This window comes from Macaca thibetana, chromosome 14, assembly GCF_024542745.1.
Source record: "Macaca thibetana thibetana isolate TM-01 chromosome 14, ASM2454274v1, whole genome shotgun sequence".
Taxonomy (NCBI): Eukaryota; Metazoa; Chordata; class Mammalia; order Primates; family Cercopithecidae; genus Macaca; species Macaca thibetana.
Window position 1 is genome coordinate 81,499,851 of NC_065591.1, and position 11,205 is coordinate 81,511,055.

At 37.1% G+C, this 11,205-nt stretch overlaps 1 protein-coding gene across 1 annotated transcript; it reads left to right on the forward strand.

Annotated features, from left to right (window-relative positions):
- Positions 1-1,480: 1,480 nt before the first annotated feature.
- On the forward strand, positions 1,481-9,644 carry LOC126934750 (tripartite motif-containing protein 64C). Its single transcript, XM_050755546.1, has 7 exons — positions 1,481-1,596; positions 4,051-4,462; positions 5,002-5,097; positions 5,798-6,028; positions 6,792-6,814; positions 7,783-7,880; positions 8,968-9,644. Exons 2-7 carry the CDS (start codon positions 4,055-4,057, stop codon positions 9,459-9,461), a joined length of 1,350 nt encoding a protein of 449 aa, XP_050611503.1. The 5' UTR covers positions 1,481-1,596; positions 4,051-4,054; the 3' UTR covers positions 9,462-9,644.
- The last annotated feature ends 1,561 nt before the right edge of the window (positions 9,645-11,205 follow it).

Below are 11,205 nucleotides of genomic sequence, written 5' to 3' on the forward strand. Positions count from 1 at the left end.
TGAGCAACATGGTGAAACCCCGTCTCTACTAAAAATACAAAAATTAGCTGGGCATAGTGGTGGGTGCCTGTAATCCCAGCTACTTGGGAGGCTGAGGCAGGAGAATCACTTGAACTCGAGAGGCAGAGGTTGCAGTGAGCCGAGACTGAGCTATTCCACTCTAGCCTGGGCTACAGAGCGAAATACCATCTCAAAAAAAGCAAAAAACAAAAAACAAAAAACAATTAGCATGTGATAATATTCAATGAAATAATTGTTATAGTTAAAATATTTATTTGAATAACCTGTGTTAAGTCAACTTTCTTGCCACTCATTCCAAACTTGTCTGTTGAGCTTTGGGCCCCCAAGTGTGGTTTTCAATACTTTATAAACCTAATCAGCCAATTTACCCCTTTCGGTGCAATCTAATCAATCTCAGGAAGTGGGTGTGGCCTTTCATGGTCCCATACAGTTTAAAAGGATGCTTGTCCAGAGATTTCTCTCTCCTTCAGGGAGGACCTACCGGATTTGTGGCTGCTGGGCTTTGGCGCACCAGGAGTTACTTGTAGTCTGGATATCTACAGAGCTTCTAGACTGAGACCATTCATAGTAGCCTTGTGAGTATAAAATTTGCAGTAAATCCATTAGGAAATAGTCAAAACAATCATTAGGAAATAGTCAAAATAGCAAATAGAAGAAAGACAGGCTGATACAACTAATTCTATCAACCATCATATATACAATTACGTGAAACACAATTGTGTTCCTTGCTATACTTTTTTAAACAAGAGAGTTACACAGTACAGATGTGCTGGTAATCCCAGTTAATGTTTTATCGTTGAACATGTTCAGATACATAACGGCTAGGCACTTAAGCAATTATAATTTTAAAACAGAGTGAGAAACAAAATTGTAAAATTAGCATGTGGCCCAGTGCAGTGGCTCACACACGTAATCCCAGCACTTTGGGGGGCCAAGGTGGGCAGATCACCTGAGGTTAGGAGTTCAAGATCAGTCTGAGAAACATGGTGAATCCCCGTCTCTACTAAAAGTACAAAAATTAGCTGGGCTTAGTGGTGGGTGCCTGTAATCCCAGCTACTTGGGAGGCTGAGGCAGGAGAATTGCTTGAACTCGAGAGGCAGAGGTTGCAGTGAGCCAAGACCAAGCCATTGCACTGCAGCCTGGATGACAGAGTGAGATACCGTCTCAAAAAAAAAAAAAAAAAAAAAAAAAAAAAAAAAAAATTAGCATGTGATAATGTTTAATGAAATAATTCTTGTACTTAAAATATTTCTTTGATTAACCTGTGTTAAGTCAACTTTCTTACATCTCATTCCGAACTTGTCTGTTGAGCTTTGAGCCACCAAGTGTGGTTTTCAATACTTTATAAACCTAATCAGCCAATTTACCCCTTTCTGCGAAATCTAATCAATCTCAGAAAGTGGGTGTGGTCTTTCATGGGCCCATACCCTTTAAAAGGATGCTTGTCCAGAGATTTCTCTCTCCTTCAGTGAGGACCCACCGGATTTGTGGCTGCTGGGCTTTGGAGCACCAGGAGTTACTTCTAATCTGGATATCTACTGAGCTTCTAGGCTGAGACCATTCATAGTAGCATTGTGAGTATAAAATTTGCAGTAAACTCATCATGCTCACTTTTTCTCTTAAAAAATACTTTAAATTTACCTGGCAGCATGCTTGGTTCTTTTCTAAGCAAACAGGTAACTATCTTCGTAATTTTACAGAAAATCAATATAAAGTATCTTCAGTTTGTAACATCTGGTTTGTGTTGCCTTGCTATTTGATTCTTCTTATGTGACTCTTTTCTGTATTGTTAGTTTTTAAGTGTGAAAAGATATATTTCCATAGTTTCATGCAACGATAGAACCCATAAAATAGATAAAATGTTCACTAGAATGTTGGCATGTAGTAATGGTTATAATGTACACCAAAGTCAATGTTAAAAATGTTGAATTACTTTGAAAATTCTTGTTGCAAAGGTCTTATTTGCGTCTCTTCAAAATTTGCAGTTTGCAGACTAGATTTGAAAGCCGTTGAATATAGTTTTAATGGCCAGGCACGATGGCTCATGTTTGCAGCCTAGCACTTTGAGAGGCCAAGGCAGGCAGATCGCTTGAAGTCTAGAGTTAGAAACCAGCCTGGCAAACATGGCGAAACCACGTTTTTACTTAAAATACAAAAAAATTATCCTAGCATTGTGGTGGGTGACTGTAATACCAGCTACTTGGGAGGCTGTGGCAGGGGAATTGCTTGAACATGGGAGGCGGAGGTTGCAGTAAGCTGAGATCATGCCACTGCACTCCAGCCCGGGTGACAGAGTGAGACTGCACCTCAAAAACAACAACCAAAAAAAAGAAAAAAGGAGGAGGGGAGAGGAAGGAAGGAAGGAAGGAAGGAAGGAAGGAAGGAAGGAAGGAAGGAAGGAAGGAAGGAAGGAAGGAAGGAAGGAAAGAAGTAAGGAAAGAAAGAAAGAAAGAAAATAGATGTAACCCTCTGACAAGGGCTCCCAAGAGGCTGCAACTCCCAAGTCACTAAGAGGAGAGATGAATTGGTGGCCATGCTTCCATTAACTGCGTTTCCGGATTTTCTACTGTAAAGTGGAAAACCTAATACATGTCTTCACTTTTATTGTTATTTTAGAAGATAATTAATTGTTGATTAATTCTTGTAAATTATTATAGTTTAAATATTCGTTATTTCAGAATGTGACAGTGTTTTCTCTAATCATCTGAATTGACTATGGAAAAAAATGTTCTAAATTAAAAAGTATAGATATTATATACAATTAATGTAGTGAAAGGAAGAGTTTTGATATTAAAGTTAAAAGGACAAATTTAATGACTGATAATTTTAGGAGTTGATAGTCCACTCTGATTAATCAATCTTAGATAAAACCTACTTCATTTATAATTGTGTGAGCAAACTTCATAGGTGAGTTTGCAGGCAGGGAGTACAGAATAATAGCAGATACTAAGTGTCTTTCATATATTATCATCATGGAATCATTGAGAGAGAATGACAGAGACAGAACGAGATTAATAATGTTCTTAAGAATGAGATTAAGAAATAAGAATCAGCTTATATAAGTGACTGAGAAATCATCTCAGCTTTTACCGTCTACCCAGGCTTTAAGCTTGCTAAGTAACTGGGAACGATTGAGAGCATGGCTTGTTTAACAAAAATACCATGAGGGCTCTCATCTCATTTTCTCATTTGAATCACAGTGGTTGTTCATATCCATAAGTTTCATACCTGTGGATTCAACTAATCTCAGAAAAAAATATTTACAGGAGGAAAAAAGCAGCTGCACTGAACATCATATACTTTTTTTTTTTTTTTTTTTTTTTTGGTGAGACAGAGTGTCACTCTATTACCCATGCTGGAGTGCAGTGGCACCATCTGGGCTCACTACAACTTCTACCTCCTGGGTTCAGGCAATTCTCCTGCGTCAGCCTCCTGAATAGCTGGGACTACAGGCATGTGCCACCACGCCCGGCTAATGTGTTGCATTTTTAGTAGAAACGGGGTATCACCATCTTAGCCAGGATGGTCTCGGTCTCCTGACCTCATGATCTTCTCAACTTGGCCTTCCAAAGTGCTGGGATTACAGGCATGAGCAACCGCACCCTGCCAAACATGTACATATTTTTAACAATCTTCTTTCTGTTCCTAAACAGTATGGCATTACAAGCATTTATACAGCATTTACATTGTATTGGGCATTCAAAGTAATCTAGACATAAAGTATTCAGGAGGATAGGTTTAGGTTACATACAAATCCCACATCATTTACTAATAACAGCCTGGAACATCTTAGGATCTTGGTATATCAGGGAGTCCTGGACCCAATCTTCAATGGCTATTGAGGGAAAACTTTATAAATGCAGCATGTTTGCATTTACTATGTCTCAGTTTGTACTGGAGCTAACTTATTAGACATATTGGACAGACCTCAAGTAGACAAGGAAAATTGTCCACTGGCCTTTTTTTCCTTTTCATCAGGGCAAATAAAAATAAGAAAAAGAAATTCTCACCTTTTTCTTCATTTTCAGAGATATGGATTCAGACACCCTGCAAGCCTTCCAGAATGAGCTCATTTGCTCCATTTGCATGAACTACTTCATAGACCCGGTCACCATTGACTGTGGGCACAGCTTTTGCAGGCCCTGCCTCTACCTCTGTTGGGAAGAAGGCAGAGCACCAATGCGCTGCCCTGAGTGCAGAGAAATCTCAGCGAAGTCCAACTTCAACACCAATGTTACACTCAAAAAGCTGGCTTCCCTAGCCAGACAGACCAGACTTCAGAACATCAACAACTCACACAGTATCTGTGTGCTCCATGAGGAGACTAAGGAGCTCTACTGTGAGGTTGACAAGCAATTGCTCTGTGGGCCCTGCACTGAGTCACCAGAGCACATGGCTCACAGCCACAGTCCAATAGGATGGGCTGCTGAGGAATGCATGGTATGTGATGCCTCTAAGGCAGTTCGATATGTATAGAGTCCCAAATAAGAATGATGAGGGCCTATGACAATGATGGTGATGAGAATGCAGATGGTGGAGGTGGTGATTATTCCATGCCAATCATAACACATAAATGTGTCCTTTCAATGTTGCTAACTAATTTGGCACTCTAATCATAGCTGTGTTGAGACTTCACTAAAGGAGGTTTCCTTAGAAACATTGTTCGAACATATAGAATGGAGCTGTGGAACAGGTGACCAGCACAAAGAACACTTTTCAAAGTCATCTTATATAAAAGCCAGTTTCTCAGAAAATTGATGATATTATCTGAAGGGTCCCTTAAAACTCTCTATTATATTTCTATGACTTTTCACATCCAAATTATTAGAACCAAATCTGTTTAACATGGTAAAATCTGACCACTCCACTCTAACTTGAATTTATGTTTCTTTCAATTACAGCCTTTTTATTTAATTGATAAGGGAATGAAATCTAGTATACTGTCTTCATTATTGCTAAGCTTCTTGCTTCTTTTGCAGGAGAAACTTATAAAGGAAATGGACTATTTATGGAAAATCAATCAAGAGACACAAAATAATCTAAATCAGGAAACTAGCAAATTTCGTTCGTTAGTGGTAAGAATGAAAGTATTTCCTTTATTTTTATGCAAATAAACACAATGTTGGCTTATACTTTTTAGCTAAATTCCAACTACCAGTTAAAAGATAGTGATTTCATCCCAAGAAAATGTAGTGATTTCAATTGATATAATAGGAATCGCAAAGAGAGCAGCCCACACAAGCTAGCCAAATTAATTCTAGTATATTGGATAAATAGCATGATATGTATTCTAGTCAAATTTGAAGGTTGGTATAACCTTTTCACACACTGGAGATGAGACAACATTTCACTGAGACTGGGTGTGAGGAAGAGGACAGAAATAGAAGAGTATATAGAGTTAAAATATAGTAAAAGTAAAAAAGAAAAAAAGCATAATGTGTTGTATGGCTAAATGTTCTTTAACATTTAGACGAATCAGATATGGAAAAATCCTAAAAAAGAAATAAATAGAGGAAATAATTGACTCAGTAAGAACTGTAAAGCAGCATCACAGTGACAGAAACCAGGAGTCTTTATATAAGTTTTGATTTAAAAAAGGAAAGAGAATAGGAATATTGAAACAGATGGACAGAAAAAAACACCAAATATTCAACACTCTTTGCAAGAGTGAGGCAGAAAGTTTACAAATTGCTTGATTACACCCAGCATATAATTATTTGAACTTTTCTATTGAGAGTGAGAACATGTAATTCTTTTAACCAAACATCTCTGCAGGACTATGTCTCATTAAGGAAGGTGATAATCACTATTCAATATCAAAAGATGCATATATTTCTCGATGAGGAGGAGCAACTGCATCTGCAGGCACTGGAAAGAGAAGCAAAAGAGCTTTTCCAACAACTACAAGACAGTCAAGTGAGAATGACCCAACATTTAGAAAGGATGAAAGACATGTACAGAGAGCTGTGGGAGACGTGCCACATGCCTGACGTGGAGCTGCTCCAGGTGAGGAGGGAGGGTCCATCCTCAGAGACAGGAAGTCCTTGCTGGACATTGCTGCCAGGACATGCAAATGTCACCTGCATATGTCACTGCTCTAAGCTAAGTGACACATGCTGTCTGACTCCCACCATTACATTACATTTGTCCAGTCACTTATTACTGCATATTTTGGTAATCTTTGGGAAATTTTTACCATTTTAGCAGAACACATATAACAAGATTCTCTTCAATATAATTTGGAGTAATATCCAAACAGAGAGATCATCTAAAATCATTAGAACTTAAGGCTAGGGGAAGGTTAGTAATACTCCATTTATATGCCCTAGTTCCTCCTCACTCTCTGATGTCCCATACAACAGTGATTTGCTGAAGATGTTGAGGGTTTTCCCCTTGTCTGGTCGAGGTTTGTAAAAGTTGCTCATCAATGTCCATGTACTCTGTTTCTCATATGCTTCTGTTTTGTTTTAATAGTTGTCATGTGTGGTCAGACCTTTCCTTGGAAATAAGATTAGGAAATTAATGACACTGGAAACCTAGATATCTTTGCTTTACTCCACCATCTCTTGCTCAGATCCTTTCTTCTTAATGCCCACTGATGAAGATTTTCATTATTTAGTTGAGGTTCTGTTATTAATGTAGCCTAGAATGATTCCTTAGAAAAAGATTGACATTTTTAAAACAGTAAAACAGAAAGAAACAAGAGTATGAGAAAAAAATGTCGAAGGAAAAATCTCTCATAATTAAAATTATCTTTTATTTTTTGCAGGATGTGAGAAATGTATCGGCAAGGTGAGTTTACACTAAAAAAAAATGCTATTTCTGAAAAGTTCATTCTCTTGTGAATGAAGGGGATGTATACATATTGAGGTACTAATATCATTCTGAGTTGCTATTTCCATTTTTGGTTTAAAAGAGGGCCTGAGGTCTTCTCTTTGGTCTGGAAAGTTTTCATCTTAAAATTTGTATGAATTCAAATATATGTAAAAACAGTTTGCCATTCTGAAGTTTGTTCTTCCCAGTTTATCCATCCTGTCCAGCCTTACCCCACAGATCTTAATACAAAATTACTCTGAGGAATCATATAGTTGTCTTCTACTGTAGAGGGGTGGGAGGTTAAAAAAAAAAAAAAAAAAAAAAAAAAAAAACCAAAGACAGAGGGAGGAGAGAGATTCCCTCTGGGTGGGCTGAGGAGGAAGGTTTTGTTCCTAGAAGCATCAATGACTAGGACCTGCTCCATCACAATATACCCAGTTCTAGGAAAGACCTCAGGAAAATGGTTGCCTCAGGATCCTCAGCAGCAGGGTTCTCAGGCTGGAATTAGACTCCTTTGTTTTGCTCAAAAGATTAAAGCTTTTTGTCTCAGTGCATATTCTACGTTAGACATTGACTAGCGTTAGTGACAGTTACAGGCTGTGATCCCAAAGACTTTTGTCTGAGATTTTTGCTCTCTGAAATATTTCCAGGATTTTTGCATACCCTCAGGGGGTGTGATGGGCAGAGGGATGCAATGTCTTTTAATGACTTTAGAAGTTGTGTAATGTCTGAAAACAACATATCTGGGAAATTGGGTTTTTATGCAATAAAATTCAGAAAAAGTAACATTTGTATGGCCCCTAGAGTGTGGAATAAAATATACATGCAGTTAACCAAAACTGGCAGAATTCTGAGAAAACATCTTATATGAAAATATGATATCTTTGTATGACTGTGTGATTAGCTCTGGGCCTGGAAATATAACTGAGACCATTTTTTTGCAGGGCTGATTTGGCACAGATGCAAAAGCCCCAGCCAGTGAACCCGGAGCTCACTTCATGGCGCATAACTGGAGTCCTAGACATGCTCAACAACTTCAGAGGTAAGAGCCAGCTTGCTTGGCAGTCCAGCCTCAAATCATTTCCTTATTGGATCCCTTGGTCGAGGCTTTTCCCATTTAAGTTTTATAATTTTTGACATGTAGGTAATACATAGTTTTCCAAAGCATGTGCATCTTCTCTACCTGCATAGTAATACTACAAAGATCAAAACTCAATTTCCTGAGTTAGAGTTTGATGAAAATGTAAAGCAATGTACATTCTTTGTCTGTAGAATAAGAGGACAAAGAGTACTCAGATCATGTAGTTATGGAGACACTAGTTGTCACGGTGGCATCAGTATTTCGTGTTAGTTCAATTTAATTCAATTTTGAGGGTTAGATTTGGCATAATGTTTTTTAATTGATTCTATTCTATGTGTATTTACATGCATTCTACAAGTAACCTTTATTATTTACAAAATCAGAGCATTTTGATAAAAAAATGACTAAAATATCCATAATCAGGACAATTTTAATGCCATCAGATACGTAACAACTGAAAGGGGAGGGATCTGTGAACATGGCCTAAACATGTTAGCTCCATTCAAGAGAGCAGGTCTAGGTACCAGAGGGCAGGAACACAGAGTAGATTGAATCAGGAGCTAAAGAGATATTGTAAAGCCAGAGTATTCCTTTCAGAAACTTATAAACTTTACACATGTCAATTTCTACCAAAGTTTTGAGGTTTGAGACTATAACAGGCATAACTTACATTCCAATAAATATATCACGGCAAAGTGATGTCTACCTGTTGATGATCTTAAAGACAAATAATACAAGAAGATTTTCTATTAAAGAAAAAAAACATTTTAGATATGTCCTGAAATAAACTGTACAGAAGTAGACATTAAATCATTACTTCGCCCAGTGATATGGTCACATTTTTTCTCTATTATTTAAGGAATAGTATATAATTGTATGTGCTGTAGAGTTTTAATGACATTTCATCTTCATGGATGCATGGCGCTGAACTCTCTTGGCTTCCTCTTTTCTGTATTTTCTTGGAAGAAAAGCAAATGAAGTGAATAATTGGGCCACAGAGCCTCTGTCCCTCATAGCACTCACTAATATAATATTTTTTCCTTGTCAGTGGATAATGCTCTGAGCACGGAAATGACTCCTTGCTATATAAGCCTTTCTGAGGATGTGAGACGTGTGATATTTGGAGATGACCATCGCAGTGCACCCATGGATCCCCAGGGAGTGGAGAGCTTTGCTGTGTGGGGAGCACAAGTGTTCACCTCTGGCAGGCATTACTGGGAAGTGGATGTGACCCACTCCTCCACCTGGATTCTGGGAGTCTGTCAAGATTCCAGGACAGCAGATACCAATATCGTTATTGATTCTGATGAAACATTTTTGTTAATTTCCTCAAAGAGGAGCAATCGCTATAGTCTCTCCACCAACTCTCCACCTTTAATTCAGCATGTGCAAAGGCCTCTGGGTCGGGTTGGGGTGTTTCTGGATTATGAAAATGGATCTGTGAGTTTTTTTGATGTTTCTAAAGGTTCTCTTATCTATGGTTTTCCTCCTTCCTCCTTCTCTTCCCCTCTGAGGCCTTTCTTTTGCTTTGGTTGTACATGAAAAGTTGGTTTCATGATGATTTATTGTGACCCCCCATATATGATGCAAATAGTGTCCTGAGACCCGATATGTGAGAGCTTGTGAGCTCATTGTAACTTCATGGAATGTAATTACTTTATGGTTATACATGGGATAACCACCTTGAATATGTACATTTGTTAATTAATTTATTTTAATTAATAAGTTATTGTGAAATCTTTACTAGAGCATCAATAATGACTTTTCTTGTACAAGTTTTGTTGAGATTCATTCACTTACCCTGAAAGTCATGTTCTAATGTATTTAATTCAGAGAATTTAGTATATTGCACTTGTGCAGCCATCAGAACTCTCTACAGCCTGGGCACTTTTATCACTTCCAGAGGTATCCCAATACCCATTAACATTTATTCTCCATTCACCTTGCCCCATGCCTTCATAACACTTAATCTACTTTTTATGATTTTGCATTCAGGTAAATAAAATCATACAATATAAGTTCTTTTTAAATCAGGTTTCTTTTTCAGAGATTATGTTTTTAGTTTGTACATACTGTAAACCATTTGTCTTACTTGTATATTTAAAGTAGGTTGGGGTAGAAAAATGAAGTGGTGGATATCTTATGTATCTTTATATATATAAAGAAGAGTGCTTATTTTCTTTTTAAGTCTGACCAAGTTAAGTTGACCTCACAGACTTTACTATTTCTCAACATCCTAGTTATTAATCACATTTCAGCTCATACAACAGTTTCTCAGTGCTGAGTTGTTCTGCTATTACATATTCTCTGAGTATATTATATCAGATTATAATATTCAGAAAACTCTTATTATTATTACTACCAGATTGAAAATTCCAAGGGGGTAATGGCACTATTTGTCTTCTTTGCTAATATATTACCATTATCCAATGCAATTTTTAGAATAGATTACAGAATAAATAAAATGAATAAATGGATAAGTAGAGGAGTTATGTAATACTATTATAACATTAAGAAACTTTTCCAAAATATAAGCAACAAAATAGGATAGAACATACTAATGAATATCTATCAAAAGATAAGAAATAAATTGATTTTCAGATTCCTGTCAAAGATAATACTGTTATGTTAGGGTTTAAAATAATTGTAGCATAATTTTTATAGGGTTGATTTCAATTGTCTTAGGTTTTTTAATATAAACCATTGAAAGAGGAAGGTTCCTATGTAAGATGATGGGGAACAGGAACAGGACTTAGAATAATGGAGACTGTCCTGATTTTAACTGAGGTATACGTTTAATTACTTACTAAGCATAAAGTGGTATAAATATTCTTATGCAGTAGAAAGAACAACATTAGTTTAAATTTTAAATAAGAATCCAGAGGATACAGAATGGAAAATTCTATAATAGAATGTGAAAGCTACGTCTCCTAAGGCAAGAGCTTACCTGCTTTAACAAAGACCACAAATTTGAAATGATTGAGAAGGTGCATTGCTCTCACATGTTTGTACCAATATAGGAGTTGGTCAAGAAGACTAACATCTTCAACAAGTGAATTTTTTATCTGTGTGCAGAAAACTCCCATTTATTGCCATGACCCATGCAGCAGGAAAGCCAAAAGAAAAGCAAGAGGGACAAGAGTATTCGGCTACAAGGAAATCACCTGGTGTTTTTCACAATGCTTTGATTCCCATCCTATAGGTTCAAAATTAGGCAGATGGCACACCAAGATGTAAGATATATCTGGTAATGCTGTTTACATTCAAAACAATATTTATTCTCATC

Bases quoted from the DNA above. Each gene is read 5' to 3' on its own strand.
- LOC126934750 (XM_050755546.1), top strand. From the start codon at position 4,055: ATGGATTCAGACACCCTGCAAGCCTTCCAGAATGAGCTCATTTGCTCC. The intron at 4,463-5,001 runs GTATGTGATGCC...CTTCTTTTGCAG, and splicing joins GGGCTGCTGAGGAATGCATG to GAGAAACTTATAAAGGAAAT. The intron at 6,815-7,782 runs GTGAGTTTACAC...ATTTTTTTGCAG, and splicing joins GTGAGAAATGTATCGGCAAG to GGCTGATTTGGCACAGATGC.